Genomic DNA, 16169 nt, shown 5'->3' with positions numbered 1-16169 from the left:
CACTCTTTCATGGTATCATCGCTCCAGGTTCAGCGTTACTCTGCTGCTCCAGCTTCTCCTCAGTTTCTAGCACCTTCATCTCTGCGTTTTCTTCTTAGATCTATTGCAGGTCGGCTGGCTTCTTCTGGCGCTTCTCCACTGCAGCTTCAGGTCATCCATCACAGGTTTTGACCATTGAGACCCCCTGTACACACTATCAGCTACTCTGCTTCAAGGCAACAGCACTTGTTGTGCTGCGTTTTTTTCTCTATAGGTGTTTCTTGCAGTTGATGGTGTTCTGCTTTGAGGATTGGTGGCATCCAGTACCTGTGGCGGACACTTCTTCTGAGATTGTGCATTTTTCTTTTGAGATTGAGCCCAAGCTTTTGTGATGGCTGTCCCGACTACTCTTCATATGTTCTCTGAGTCTACAAAGTTGGGTGGCTCCAACTACACTTTGTGGAAGGTGAAGGTGAAATCAGCCTTGCGTGGAGTGGATCTCTGGGATTGGCTTGTTACAGCTGCCGATGCCACCCCTCCCACCCTTACTACGTTGGTGTGACTCACGTACAGATTGATATTTGGCGGGCAAATGCTCGTCGCGTTTTCTCTTTTCTGATGTTGAATTGTCAAGGTTTTGTTCTCTCTCACGTGCGTACAACAGATGCTGCACATGAAGTTTGGAAGGCATTTGCAGATCTTTATGAGATTAAGTCTCTAGGTCGGATTTTGGCTTTGGAAAAGCAGCTTATGAATTTGTCAGTTTCTGCCTTTCCATCTTTATCTGCTTTCATCTCGAAGATGAAAGATCTCTGGGACGAGCTTGCTGTTTGTGGCAAGGATATCTCTACAGAGGATATGGCTATTCGGCTTCTCTCCGGATGATTTTATCACCCACCTGGGGTACATGGATGTACACCTATCACATGGGATACGTTGTGCCATTGGACAGATCCGGACCTCATCACACCAGCTGCGGATTGAGACGACAAGGCGATATGTGCATCAAATCTTGGATGACCGCATTTGTCAGCTATGCTACCAGGAGGTAGAGACAGAGGAACACTACATTTGCCGATGTACAGTCTATTATGAGATTTGAGGGAGATATCACTGCCTCTTCCGAGAGGGTTTTGGGCCGTTATGCAGGGTCATGGAGTTTGAGGATCGGAGATGCCTGGGATTGTTTCTACTTGTGCTCAGGAGACACAAAGAGACCCTCTTGGCGGCAGACAGGAGGCCGAGCCATGATGTACCTAGACAGAGGACCCTGACAGATTTCTTCGGCACCAGCACCAGCAACCCAGCCCACACAGTGCCTCTATTGGGCCATCAGGGCACCGACCACGCTCCTAGGGAGTTACCACCAATAGAGCAGTTATCTTATGTCGTGCTCGTCGGCCACGCCCACCAGGATCCCAACCACGGCATCCTCACCATCGCCAGATCAGAGCCATTATTGCTCGGCATCGGAGGTGCCTACCTCGCTTCTACGACCTCTCCATTCTAGACAGCCCCATGGCGGAGATACTTGATCTAAGGAGAGGGCAACACTTCAACTGATCAACATACATGGAACTACCTGATATACATTTTTCAGTATTTTCCAGTATTTTCTACTCAGTATCACCTCGGAGTCTTACAGTTCTGTTCTTATAGCTGTAGGACAATCAGTTTATTGTACTTTTTAGTCTCATTTAATTGTTCTCTTTGATGAGACACCAACTTCAGATGTACTCTTAGTTTTGGTCTCATAGGCCATTATGGCCTCTTAGAGACGTTAATATATCATTTCATTTCTCCAAGCTTTCAGAGAGGTTTGATGCTTACTTTCAGTCTCTTGTTTTTTCTCCTCGTCCTCTTTCACTTACTTGGGAGGAAGTTCTCCCCTCCATTATGCAAATTGAGTTTCGCTTTGAGGAGCGGACTGGCACCTTTGGTGGTTTTGATGGAGCTTTGGCTGCACGAGATAAAGGGAAGAGTCGATAGAAGAAAGGGAAAGGGGGTTCTGACAAGGACAAAGATAAAAAAAAAAATCTAAAAACAAGGACATTGAGTGTCACTACTGTGGCAAGAAGGGTCATAAATTGCCCCAATGTCACAACAAGAAGCGGGATGAAGAAGCAAAGGACTCCACATCTACAGCGGTGTCTCAGACCAAGAAGGATGATGGTATTCTTCTAATAGCAGGTACTCGTCGTGTACTTGCTCTTGTGACTTCTCAATCGCAGTCGTGGATTGTGGATAGCGGTGCTACTGCTCACATGACACCTCATCGGGATTGGTTCAAGGACTTTACTCCCAAGACAGGTGATATCACTTTGGGTGATTCTTCTTCTGTGCTAGTTCATGGACACGGCACCATCCCCATCTTCCGCTCCTCCGAGGACAAGAGGTACTCCTTTGATGTTCTGTACATTCCAGATTTGGCATTTAATCTTTTGCAAGTGAGTGCTCTTATAGCTTAGGGTGCAGAGGTGATAGCGATGTGCCTCTTTTCCAAAAACACACTGACAAGTAGAACTCCTACACTCTTTCTTTTAGTGGGGCCAAAGCATTTTTTCATATGCTCCTCAAACAACCACCCCACCATCTATCTGTTTTATGCATTATCCAAAGCGCATTAGCATGATCTACAATCAAGAAGGAGCAAGCATTTTGATATAGACCCTTTGAGCTGTTAGTTCATGTAACCTTGTAGCATGAGGTGGAGCATCCCGCCAGTCCTTCGAATGCTCCTATTCAACGGAGGCACTAGCTGAAGAGACTACAAGAGGCCGCGTATGAGATGCCATAGAGGCCTATAGTGCATGCCCAACCCATACCTCAGGCTTGCTGCTAGGAAGAAGATAACATAGCCTTCATCATTGACCACATCCGCCACGAAACGTCCATTCTTTTGTGATAGGAAGAAAGCTTTCCGTGGTTCAAGAAGGCCTAACAGAGCATGAAACAACCTACTCCAATGTGCGCATGGTGTTTCCAACCTCCCGTGATCTTCCATGCCATTCCAGTTCTCTGTTAGCAATTTCTAGTCCATGATTAACCTAAAGTTGAAGGGGCAACCTGGTATTTTCCTTGTAAAGTGCCCAAAAACCACCTCCCAGTAGTCGGGGTTCCATGCACCAAAACACACACACACACACACATCTAATCCTATACAAATAATGCCTAAAAAATAAGATTTTTCAAAAATTAGGGCTTCTTGAAAATGATGCTATGTGAGGCTATAGCAACACTTGAATGCTTGATATATGCCCTCAATTTTAAAAAAAGATGAAAGAATTTGGATTAATACTTTGATTAAGCTGGATTTGCAAAAAATTTAAAAAACTGGATTTGCAAAAATTTAAAAAACCCCCAAGAATTTTCTGATGAATACCTTTGTCTGCTAGTTGATTTTGTTGATTTGATGCAGGCTCTCCTCAGGTACTCAGCAGTGTCCTCTCCCTTTTTTTTTCAATCCAAATGTGCACCTGGTTGCTGCAGGTGCCATGTCTATGAAGAAGCTTGTGGCTATGGAGCGCTTTGACACTGCTGGCTGAGGGGCGGTTGGCACTTGACTGGGCAGCAAACAGCGATGCTGATTGTCGGGCATGTGAAGTTGGCGTAGATAGGTGGGCAGCAACTGGTGCAGGTTGGCGTAGACAGGCAGCGCTGATTAGGGGGGCTGGCTATGAGCTGGCAGGTAGTGGCGACAACAGAGTTATGGCGGGTGCAACAAGGCGGCTCAGTGCAGTAGTCGAGAGGCTGACCAGACCCGTGTAGTCGGGCTGCGCAGTTTGTGCAGTGGCTAAAGGCAGGTAGCGACTGACTGTGAAGTGGCAGTGGTGCGTTGGGTTGTGAGGCGCCAGGCGGGTTTTGAGAAACATGAGCAACAAGGCACCAACTCTATACCATGTTGATCTTCATGGTAGAGCTACAGCTAGGTTTTGCACAGCTATGGAGATTGAAAGATCTTCATGTCATAGGAGAGTGTGTGAAAGGAAAGAGAGAAGAGAGAGAACAAAGTTATTAGAGAGAGAGTGGAGTACACGACTAAAGATGTGATAGTTGCTTGATTAATTCAATGAAATACACATACCTTTATAGGTTACAAAGGTTGACCTTCTGACATTATTGCTTATGTCACTCACATACACACAAATATCTAGATATTATTGATACCCCTCTAAAAGGTGGTTCACACACAAACACTACCACACTCATTAGAGTGGGTGTAGAGGCGTCAATTGCCCATTGATTATTAAATGTGAAAGTAGGAGTGGTGTGTGTGAGTTATCCCATAAGGCAAAGGGATTGTATTACTTTGAGCATATTGTATAAAATCTTCTTGTCTAGCTTTTGTTGTGTCCATTCGAACTTGCTACAGGTAGCGCAAGTTTTTGGCGACCCTGCTGGGGAGGGAGAGTTTCCATAACTCTCCCTCCCCCAAATGTTTGGTCTTAATTAGGGTTTTCTGCTCTAGGTTTAGGGTTTCTTTGGTTGCTAATGTTCTCATCTTCATTTTTCTACCAATTCTAGGTTGCTATTTTGCTGTTGCTCTAGGGTTTCATCACTTGTGTGGAGAGGCTTTTGCAGGTCCATTTTCATAGCTACTAGTGGTGTGCTGCGCTTGCTTGGCTGCCCCCAGCACCTGTACTCACCTCCACTACCTTCGACCCCTCGTAGCTTCATCCCCCTCTCACCCTCCCTCATCTGTGCCTTCTCACTCTCGCCTCTTGTCATCACCTGACTCAGCCTTCGCTGCTCCGCACCTTCACACTCAGTGCATCCACCCGCCAGCTTCCCGCTCAGCTCCACTAACTCGTCATTTATACCTGCCGCCCTTCACACCTTCGTCTGCTTGGCCATCCACACATGCTGGCCACCCACCTTATGGGTTCCGAATGGCACCGCTGCTGACATGGTGGTTTGGAGCCTGCTCGGCACACCTTCACGTCACGTGTCAAGTCGTCAATTCTGAGTGTGGGCCGCCCATCTGCCTATCATCGCCACACCTCACCCACGCCCAATCTTACTGCGCAGCCCCCCGGGGCCCCTCTCTCCTGTCTTCCAGCAGTGCTTCCATTTACCGTGTGCGCTTCCCTTTGTTGAGAGCAGCTATCGACTCCTACTCCATCAGAAATAACAGCAATAGCGAGCACCTATCGAGGACTTTGAAGGCCCGAAGGTGATGATCCAGTGTGCACAGCTTCAAGAGAATCTCAGAATGTCTACCCAGAAAAGGTGCTGCCTACCAGTTTGGGGCTCTGATGGGTTTCCTTTTTGCTGTGCTTGGGGTTATTATTCTCGACATTGCCATCAACTTGTTCCCCATTTAATATGTAGCTCTTGACATAATCATTCCGCATCACGTCTTGCATCATTGGCACCACATTTTGGACAGGACCTTCACCATGGGCATCTTTTTCAGTGCTGATTCATACGCCCTCAAACAAATTAATTCACCTGTGGGGATGTGTTCCACTCTAGCAATTATATAGTTGTTCATTCATATGTATAAGGTTTGATGTCTGTTTGGATGGGTATCAGTGATCACTCCACAGTCAAACATTTATGTATGAGGAGTTGTAGGAGCCATGTGTGGTGTGGTGTAGTAGCTTAGGAGCCAAGGGGGCGGAGGGTTAGATCCACCCTTGGTGCAGTAAGGAGAAGATGGCTTGGAAGTTGGTACCAAGAGTAGTCAATCATGCCTCAGTGGTGTGTGAGAGTTATCCCATAAGGCAAAGGGATTGTAATACTTCGAAAATATTGTATAAACAGGGGCATTTGAAAAAATCTATGCAATCTTCTTGTCTGGCTTTTGTTGTGTCCATACAGTGGGTTCACACACAGGTAAGACCCTGATTCTGAACAAATTCATCAAATTATATACAGTATTTTGGGGGCTTTTGCAAAAAATTCATCAATCTGCTTCAATTGGAGCTCTTGCAGTATAGAAAATGTGGGGATTTTCCAAAATATGATGAAAATCATTGAATTGAAGCTCCTGCAGCCACAAAATTTTGGGGTTTTTCCAAAATTATTAAGCTCCTGCATCGAATTGGAGCCAATGTATCAATGAAATTTGAGAAAAATCATCAAATTATAGCTTATGCATACACAGTTTTTCGAGCTTTTGCAAAAATTCAACCCTCTACTTCAATTGGAGCTCTTGCAGTATAGAAAATAAGGGGATTTTTTGAAATATGATGAAAATCATCAAATTGAAGCTCCTACAGCAAGGCTTTTCCAAAATTAAGCCTCATGTATCAAATTGGAGCCAATACATCACCGAAAATTTGGGGTTTTTCCTCTACAACTACCAATTTGTGCAATTCTCTGCCTTGGCCCCCAAGCCTAAAATAATAACCCAAGTGTCAATCGCTTGGTAATGCCGATGCAAAAATGCAAATCTTCTTCAGCACATCATCAAGAAGTTTTTAAACTTCCAAAAATTATCTAATTCCTATTATGTGTGAGTCATGGGTTCTCTGCCCAAGTGGTCCCCCAAAATTGACTGTAATAAATGTGTTGTGACTATGTCAATCTTTCATGTGTTCCATCTTTGCAATAAGCCTTGAACCCTTTTCAATTTCCTTGCTTAGAGACAGGGGGGTTGTCTTGACGGACTGTCATGAGTGGTCACGCTCTAATATCAAGCTTGGCATGGGTTCCAAGATGTTAGCATCATAGTGTTCTTTCGTACCACATGATTACAATCTTGAGCCCAAATCACCATGGCTATTGAAGATCTTCTCAAGCATCTCCACCTTCGCTCCGAGGGGGGTTTGTTGGGATTCGGAATCACATGTTTCTGTGTCCCCCTCATGTGTGTGAACCCCCTGTGTGTGTGTGTGTGTGTGTGTGTGTGTGGACGTGTTATCACTGTTTCTAGTTCTCCTGTAGTAGCTGCTCCATGTTGAGGCAGCTATAATTGTCATTGCATTAATAATGAAATAGTGGTTTCCACAAAAAAATGTGTGTGTGTGTGTGTGTGTGTGTGTGAATAGCCCCTAAAAGGCTTATTGTTCTACTAGTGTGTGAAGACACTCTTATGAGTGGATAAGATAAGTGTGACATGTGGCATCAACTTATTAGAGTGTGATGTTTGTATGGGTCAACAGGTAAGGCTGCAAGCCTCCACAAGCATTGTACTTGGTGAGTGAACTTCTATCACATCAATCAATCTATCGTTGAGTCGTGCAATAATCTCTCTCTTGACCTCTCTCTCTCTCTCATTCTCAGCCCATTGCACATGGATCGCACCTCCGGAGCTCCCCACGAAGATGCACTTCTCCAGAGATCACTTCCTCACACTCATTGAGTATGGATTCATCCAGCAGCCGGGCTACTTGAGTGTTCACATGTCCCATAGCATGCGGATTGCGATTGGCCAAATACGGGCTTCATCCCACTGCCTCAGAGTGGAGACAGGTAGAGTTGAGCGCATCTTCAGAGCCGGGAAGCTCATATGGAGACCCAAAGAGGAGAGGATATGCCGATTATGCCACACAGAGGTTGAGACGGAGGAGCATTACATATGCCGCTGCCCAGTATACTATGAGATCCGCGGGAGCTTTCACTATCTATTTCGTAATGGGATTTGGTCCACTCTCCAGGATCATTGACTTCCAGGACCAGCGTTGCCTAGGCCTCTTCCTGCTTGAGCTCCGCAGACACAGGGACACCTTCTTGAGAGAGCTTCTCGGCCCCAGCCACGCCGCCCCCTCCCTCGCCAGCCAACCATCACTAGTTTCTTCCGAACCCAGGAGGTGGAGGACATCGATATAGTGGATCTTGTGGACCCTCCACGAGCTATTACGGGCCTACCTCGCCCGAGAGGAGCTACCTCAGACCAAGCCTCCGCACTCCAGTGTGCCCGAGAGGAGCTTCCTCGGACCAAGCCTCCGCACTCCAGTGTGCCCGACGCCCCACGCCCCCCGTCCGTTGGAATCACCTCATCAGCTCCAGATCTAGGACATGCTCCGCCGCCATCGAGCTACCTTTCCACGTGACATAACTGAGGGAGACCTCTTGGCCATACTCATTAGCCCCATGCTTGATATTTTGGAGAGTGGTATACCATCTACTCGGAACTAATGTTGTTCTCATGTTTCTATGTTCTTAGTTTTCCATGATGAGATATGCCACGGACATTATTGTATCACTTTGGTCTCATAGGCCCATTGGGTCTTTAGTAGACGCTTAATATATCTTTCTTTCTTTCTTCTCTCTCTCTCTCTCTCTCTCTCTCTCTCTCTCTCTCTCTACACACACACCATGGATCTCTTTGATCCACCATAGCTAGGCTTGTACCTATGAAAACTCTCATATGGAGACCTAGGGAGGAGAGGATTTGCCAATTATGCCGCACAAAGGTTGAGACAGAGGAGCATTACATATGTCACTGCCCAATATACTATGAGATCCACGGGGGGGTTTCATTATCTGTTCCATGAGGGGTTTGGCCCACTTTCCAAGATCATTGACTTCTCGAACCAGTGCTGCCTAGGGCTCTTGTGCTACTATTTAGTCTCATATACTCTTTGGGTCTTCAGACGTTAGTATAACTCTCTCTCTCTCTCTCTCTTGAAGTTCTCAAGCAGTCTTAAGACACTTAAGGGCACAAAATAATGGATAGCAAAGAAGCCTACACCAACACACATAAAGCCAAAAGGGTGCAGAATTGGCTAGAGTCTGGGCCGCTTGCAAAGAATGGAAATGGGCAGTCTTTTGTGATGGAAGAGCCCTGATCAAGAATTTCCACAAGCCCATACCAATCGAGCCTCCACTTGTTGTACGGTTGTACCCCTGCCATCACAGCCTCATCAGCCGATGAGTAGAGTTTTCTTTTCTGTTTAGTGTTTCCTTGAGTACAACAGATTGTCCCGAGACCTCCATGATCTTCATGTCAGTACATGGTCTCATAGGTCATTTTGACCTCCAACAGATGTCAACAAAGCTTGTTTTCTTTCTTTCTCAAAATGAAGTGTCTCAACATGAGCCAAGAGAAACATTTCACTGTAGAGGTCAGGAAGGCAGGAATTACTTACTACAACAGGTGGCACATTCGCGTCTTCTGACTCTTCTCCGGGCTGGAATTCTGCTGCTGCATCCCAATCAACCTTTGTCCTTTGAGCTACTACTCTCGGATCCACACCGGTGTCTGTACTTTTAGCATAAGGTGACTTCATAGGATCACTTGGAGCCTCTACTTCATCCTGGAAAGTCAATCCATAACATCAACACAGAAATTCAACCAACTGCTGCTAAAGCAAAGATAAATTTAAACCATGTTTACCTCAACGTTGGGCCAGGAAACCATCTCTCTTGTGAGCTCTCGTAGAGCAACTCGATCAGAGGGGATTCTCCCTTCATAGACCTTCACGCAAGAAGTGTAATCATACAAACCAGCAAATTGTAAATGGCAGCAAATGAGGATAAAAAGCTGGATTAAAATATTCCTAGTTTCCATTACTGAGAGTGGGAACGGCTGAAATGGCCAAAAAGGGTTTCATACAGGCCCACCGACCCTGAAACAACTGTTTTGGCACAAAGGCCCCAAATTTTGGGTGTTTTGGTGTGATGACTAGGACCCTAGGAGATGGAAGTGAAATGATAGCTTCTTCTTATATTTTGAGGCATACTCCTGCAGAAGAAACTGCTACTTACATCCACCAGAGCGGCTGCCATGTCATCTCTGGAACATCCCCTTTCATTCTCTACACCAAGCTGCTCTCTCTTTTCCTCCTCCCAAGGATCTTCAATCATTATTGTCAACTTCACCTGATTTAATCAAATCCATCAATACTCAAATTATAAGTACCTCCCTATATATGCTCATGCATTTTTGTGTTTTTGTACATTTTTAAAAGGCATATTTTCCTCTCTCTAACCAACCAAAAAGCAGCCTGTTACATCACTTAGTCTGCACAGTCTCAAATGCAAAAATCATGCAACGGCAATTAACCCATCTTACTTAAACAGACTATAGACCTTCTCCTCGTTCTCCTCTTTGCTGCCTCCCAGCTTAACTACATTAACCTCTGCTGTTCTAAGCAGCCACAAAGGCCCCCTCCCTTCAGACTCACAGAAAGAACTCAGTACCTCAAGGAGGTGATGTAAACAGCCATCTTGCTATCTGCTCCCTCTCGTCATCAACCTACCCTGCTGCTGCCCAACACACTCCTCTGCCTGCCCTTCTCTTCATGTTCCTCAATCCCTCTGCATGCACCAATTTTTTTAGAACACCCCAACAAGAACAAAAACAGAACCCCCCTTACAACTTCAGGATGAGATGTTGAAAATACAAACAGATTACACTGTCAAATCATAGGGTTAGTTACATTTCACTTCATGGCTGTCAATTGCAGACTTTCCAGGTGAAACATGACCCCATTTTGATCCTAAGAGCCCACACGATTAAAGGTTCATGGAGGCAATGTAATTCCTGAAAATTGCTGAGAGATTGTAAGATGCGAGCTCATCTCGGAGCCTATTTTCCTCAGAAGAAGAATTAGCTTTCCTGTGGAAGAGGTACGACATAAAGGACATCTGGCATATGTTCTATGAGACAAACCTAGGCATGGCGAAACAGTGTACATTGGATACACTGATGACACTAATGAGTGCTACCTGGAAGAGCTAATCATAAAAACCAATGATGTTTTGGATGGAGATATATCAGAGACTGCAGACAAACAGGTCAAAGGGCACACCAGAAAGCTCTTTTTGCCATTTGGTTAATCTGCCAGATTGGAGGTGTGGAATTTGCTTTGGATGCATTCTTTCATGTAGGAAGGTATGCGCAATCAGGGACGTGGATGGGCAATCATGCATCTGCAGCAAGCGCAATCCTTCATTCTATCATTGTCTAATTAGCTTATGACTGCTATAACTTAAAACATAACCTCAGTCACACAGGTCTTTCATCAAATTGACTTCAGTTTGACTGTCCTGGTTAAACAATATTAATCAGTAATTACAGCTTAGTTTAAGGGGGGAGAAGACACAGGCAAATTGCAAGATTGCAGTCTGGTTCAGAGTGCAATATATAACAATGATGGCAGGAAGCAGGATTGCGAACAAATACACAAAACAGCCGGTGTTCATGACCTCTTTTTTTTAAGAGATTTTTTAACAACCCCACCCACCTGTGTGCGGTCCCTCCCTCAACCCCTTTATGATGACTCTCCTGGCTACAGGGTACGAGACTTGTAGCAGGGCGGTTTGCCTGGATGTGTGAGTTGTAAGCATGGTTGTAATTGAGAAGGGATAGAGAAGATGTGTATGTGTGAGTTATCCCATATGCACATGGGTGCGATGGTGCCTTAAAGTTGTATAAAAAGGCATGTATTGGAGTTTGAAAAATATTCGAATGCAACACAGCTTGTGCTTTTGTGACTTACGTTCTCTCAGTTCATCTTGTTATTCATTTATGCTGTCATTAGTTTAGTTAGGGCATTCAAATCAGCTCAAATGTAGACTGATTTTTGGCATGCCCGGTGGGACTGGGGAGAGCTTCTATCGCTTCCCCTCCCTAGATCCCCATTTTGACGATTTTACAAAATGGGATGTATGACATTAAGGCTCTTCTGTTTTTTTTTTCTTCATTCTGTGCGAGATACTACTCGGCAGGCCCACTTCATGTAGTCGCACCTCCTCACCACATTTTCACTCCCTCAAGCCCTCTTGCTCGCCCTCCCATCCGTTTCTACCCGCGGCCCGCCCCACCATCAGTTCCCTCCATCATCGTCTCCTACTTGCCCCCCATCCACCTCTTACTATAATGCAACTGCTCGGGTCCCTTCATCAGCTACAGAGCTTTCATCGCTCTCCCTCCCCAGATCTCTGTGTTGACACTCAACAGTCCTAGCTGTGATGCACTGGTGTGCTGTCATCCCCATTGCCCACAAGGTCTACATCCTACTTATGTTCGTTAGTACTGCAACCCCTTGGTCCTTGTCATCGCCAAGATTGCGTATACTCACCGCCCCTCTTGTTAGTATTACCCCTTGCTCAGGCCGCCAATTGCTTCGAATGAGCTGATTATGTGGCTCCCCTATCCATTGTGGTTTGCTGCCTGTTGTGGCCGCTTGCATCTGCTGTTCAACATCTGTCCATCATTGCTCATCCCGAGTGTTGGGGCTTCGCACTCTTCTGGCTGAGGGCTCGGCACAGTTCAGACTCAGCACCTTCCTGCTCCTTGCCGCTGGCAGCTGCTTGTCACGTCACAGTGCGCGCCGTTGCCAGCTGCCCACATGTGCTGTCCTTGTTTGGGCCGACACCCATTGAACCCACTTTTCAACCTTCGCACAATTTCATTCGCACTTTACCTAGCTGTGTTCCCACTATTCGCCATTACTCATTCTCAATCCTTATCCGGTCTTATTACTTATCGCTCCCACTATCTACGTATTGTCCACCACCACTTGTCTCTTCTGGTTATTGCCATCTACCATCCCCTCTTCTACCATGAGTGGGTGCTCTCAATCTGCCTACTCGTTGTTGATGCACAGGAGGCCACGATTCACAAATTCGTTGTTGCAGCGTCCAAATTAAGGGTTTGGTGGGGAGACTATCATTGCTGCTTGTTGGTGGTGCTAAAGTCTTTATGGTGGTGCCAAAGGTCTCTACAAATCTTACAAAGCAATTCTCAGCTGCAACGGAACCTGGATTAATGATACGCGATCAAATCAAAGGCCGACACACCATCTCCATTTTAGGTCTCTTCTATTTCATGGTGTAATCTCTCTCTCTCTCTCTCTCTCTCTCTCTCTCTCTCAGATTCTGTGGTGAATCTTCCCCCCTCTCTCTCTCTCTCTCTCTCTCTCTCTCTCTCTCTCTCTCTGCCCGCCTCTCTACTCTGTGCGCACCCACCTGCGCGCCTCTGCCCGCCTCTCTGCTCTGCTCAGTGCACGCCTCTTTGCTCTACCTGTTCTGTTTTGTGCTCGCCTCTCTGCTGTGATCTGTGCGCAGGCAGCTGCCCCCCCTTTCCCCACCCGCAGGTGCCCCCTTTTCCCCATCCACCCTTGCTTAGGCCCCCAAGGCAGCAACTAGGGGAAAACATGTCTCAATCCCTAGAGGGAGAACAGGATGGTGAGACAACCTTTCACACCCCCACGAAGGCACCAAATGCCTACCGCAGAAGACTGAGGGAAGGGATCATGTCCCCTGGCTCACGAAGGCTTGCGAAGATGGCTTGACGAGATGAGGCCCTTTATGAGGAGATACAGCTGCACATAAGGACAGAGATGAACACCATGCGACAGGAGCTTGAAAAGGAATGGACTGTGCAGATGCATGCCCAAAAGAAAGTGATATCGAAACGCTGAAGGAAGAGATATATGTTGAAGGGAGAAATGCAAGCCCAAGTACGGGTTGAGATGGAATTAGCCCAAGCCTTGATGCACACGAAAATGAAAAAAGAGATGCAGGAATGGAAGGATACCGCACCGACGGGTCACGGCACCGGGCGTCCGCAGCTCCTAGAGTGGGAGCTCTGCCTGAGCCTCGTTGTTGATAGCCCCATCCTTTGGGAGCCCCACCCGATCCTCGTCGTCGACCCCCCCCCCTCCCCCCCCCCTTTCTCCCACCACCCAAGCCAGCCCCTTTGCCACCTTAACAACCGAGTAAGGAGAGAGCCTACGGATGGATCCTTCTCACAGCCAATGGGGAGGCCAACCCCATACAGCCACCCGAGTCCTCCCACCAAGAACGGTTGCCGGCAACCCAATCGGGGGCACCAACACGCACAGCACCATCGCAAGCGTGAGCACACGAGGGAGCACAAACGGGAGCCCCAAGCCCCTATAGAGGAGGGGGCCCACTCCCAGAGCCCCGTCCGCAGACACCTCGTCATGGTTCCTCCTCAGAAGAGGGAATAGTTCTCGAGATACTGGTCCCTGCAACAATGAACTGTTATGAGCCCTTACTCTTGGAGGCAGTGGCCGCAGCCAGCCTCCTCCATCTCCGCCTGGATTGAGGAGATTTGGATGCTGGAAGGTCATGGGCTAGCCGTCTACATACCACATGCATAGTGCCAGCGATAATGAGATCATACATAAATAATAGAAGACTAGGGCCATTATCATCCCTCCTCCAACAATTTTCGTGGCTTGGAAGGGATTAGAGTGGTGGAGCACTGGAGGTTAAGCGCGCAGTGACGTGAACACTACTAGAATGGGTGACCTCCCGGGAAGTGGCCCCCAATTTCCAACATGGTATTAGAGCCGGGGAGGCATAGTCACAAGGGAACGGGAACGTTTTGGGGAACGGATGACTGTTTGGAACGGGAACGAAAAGCTTGAATAAAAGGGAACGGAATCGGGAACGCCACATCATTGCATAAATGTGTTTATAAATGTACTTTATATATCTGTAAATGCTTTGGAAAGAGGCATAGTAAAGAAAGAACCTCAAACCATCTCAGTAGTGGCCATGATAATGCATAGGTGTGTTCTACATGATACATAGTTCACTTATATTTCTTACATGGTCTGCGGTGCCATTTTGGAACGGGAACGGGAACGGCTATCTCTATGGAACGCGTTCCCCCGTTCCAAGAGCTTGGAACGACGTTCCCTTGTGACTATGCGGGGAGGGCATGTTGAGATGTTGCTAGCGGAGCTGGTTGACTTGCCAATTCCTCTTGGTGGAGTTGAACGAAGGCCGAGTGTGTGTACGACTAAGAAGGCTACGTCGTGCTGGTATGCCCGGAGTAATCACTAGCAGGCGGGCATATGCTGGAATAGCCGGGTAACATCTTTGTGAGAGCACATAGACCTCTGAGCCAAGTGTCATCAGAGCCTCTGGGTACCCTACGTATTTTTGGCCATTGAGGGAGGGTGTTGGAAGGTCATGGCCTAGCCGTCTACATACCACATGCATAGTGCCAGAGATAATGAGATCATACATAAATAATTGAAGACTAGGGCCATTATCATCCCCCCTCCACCAATTTTCGTGGCTTGGAAGGGATTAGAGTGGTGGAGGTTAAGCGCGCAGTGGCATGAACACTATACTGGGATGGGTAACCTCCCGGGAAGTGGCCCCCAATTTCCAACATTGGACCTCCCACAACTTTCCTCCTGGGTAGGTAGCGACCGATCTGGATACCGCACTACTAGAGATTAGCTCCTTCCTTCAAGGACTGCAGCCCGGGGAGGAACCCTGGAAGGATTTCTTGATCAACTGCATTTCCTCACATCTTCCTACCCGTGGAGACCCCTAGACACTGGGGATTCAATGGAAACCATTATAAGGGTTTATCTCCAGAACCTGAGGCAGTCCATGCTCCCGCAGACTTCACCTTGCCACAAAGCATTATAAGCATTTATCTCCGGATCCTCTTATAAGCATGCCCAGTCCCTGCTCCTGTGGACTTTGCCTTGCCAACAAACCGTTATAAGCATTTATCTCCAGATCCCAACCCAACCCCCCCCCCCCCCCCCGGGGCCCGGTGGCCCCTTCTACCACACCCGGGATGGCCTCCAGGACCAAGTTTCTGTCACCCCAGCCTCTACGCAGCCTCACACCCCCCACCTTCACCGCCTCTTCCAGCTTTGCCACAGCACCCCCCCCCCCCCCGCCCCCTGGGGCCTGCCACCTCCTCCAGCTTCGCCACAACCTCGCCCCCCTCATTCAGCCACCACAGCCCCCCCACGAGAGCATGGTCCGCCCTCCTGTGGCTCCGGACCTGCCACCCACCCATTATCAATCATATCAGCAGTTCTCGGACCCAGTGGAGATCCTCGTTTGCTCCTCCCCAGTATCTTCTATATTCCCTGATCATGAGGGTGTCCCTCCATGCCTCACAGGTTACACGATGGATAATCTTTCGCTGCCTCATAGGTCACACGGTGGATAATTTCTTCTTTTGCTGCCTCCCCTTCGACTCCAGCTCTCTCGAGGAGGAGGTGGCGCCTTTCTGGATCTGTGTTGTCCTTCATCACTCCCACCCTAAACCCACTGACGTTGGTGCTGCAGTGTTCTATTTCCTGCTTTGCATAGCCGCAAAGACGGAGTGGGATGGCCCCACAGCGGACCACACCCTGTGAGACCAGGCGATTGGTTTCTCTCATCTTTTGCATACCCTCAGGGTCATTTATTACCAGCTCTGGTCGCAAAACCATCGAGGATTTCTACCTCGTCTTGCATGCCCTCATCAATTGGCACAAGTCATACGGTTTTTGTCCCACCCCCAC

At 47.5% G+C, this 16169-nt stretch overlaps 1 protein-coding gene across 3 annotated transcripts in view; it reads right to left on the bottom strand.

Moving 5' to 3' along the window:
- Window positions 1–16169, bottom strand: part of LOC147627508 (ycf3-interacting protein 1, chloroplastic-like) — a 38200-nt gene that overhangs the window by 5888 nt on the left and 16143 nt on the right. Inside the window, exons 3-6 of one of the 3 annotated variants that reach the window (XR_015268251.1) lie at window positions 9637–9750; window positions 9266–9346; window positions 8798–9185; window positions 3362–5675 (exon numbers count right to left, since the gene is read on the bottom strand). Coding sequence is in view for 2 of the 3 variants with exons in the window: in XM_086814423.1 (XP_086670549.1) it covers window positions 5845–6015; window positions 9018–9185; window positions 9266–9346; window positions 9637–9750 (534 nt within the window). In the remaining variant the exon portion in view is untranslated. Of the gene's footprint in view, window positions 1–3361; window positions 6016–8797; window positions 9186–9265; window positions 9347–9636; window positions 9751–16169 lie in introns of those variants that run through there. The other 2 variants (XM_086814423.1, XM_086814424.1) reach the window with 2 other exon arrangements.

This window comes from Cibotium barometz, chromosome 20, assembly GCF_041138505.1.
Source record: "Cibotium barometz isolate CiBa-2024 chromosome 20, ASM4113850v1, whole genome shotgun sequence".
NCBI classification, from domain to species: domain Eukaryota; kingdom Viridiplantae; phylum Streptophyta; class Polypodiopsida; order Cyatheales; family Cibotiaceae; genus Cibotium; species Cibotium barometz.
The sequence above is the reverse complement of the archived record's forward strand: the minus strand, read 5'-3'. Positions and strand labels throughout refer to the sequence as shown.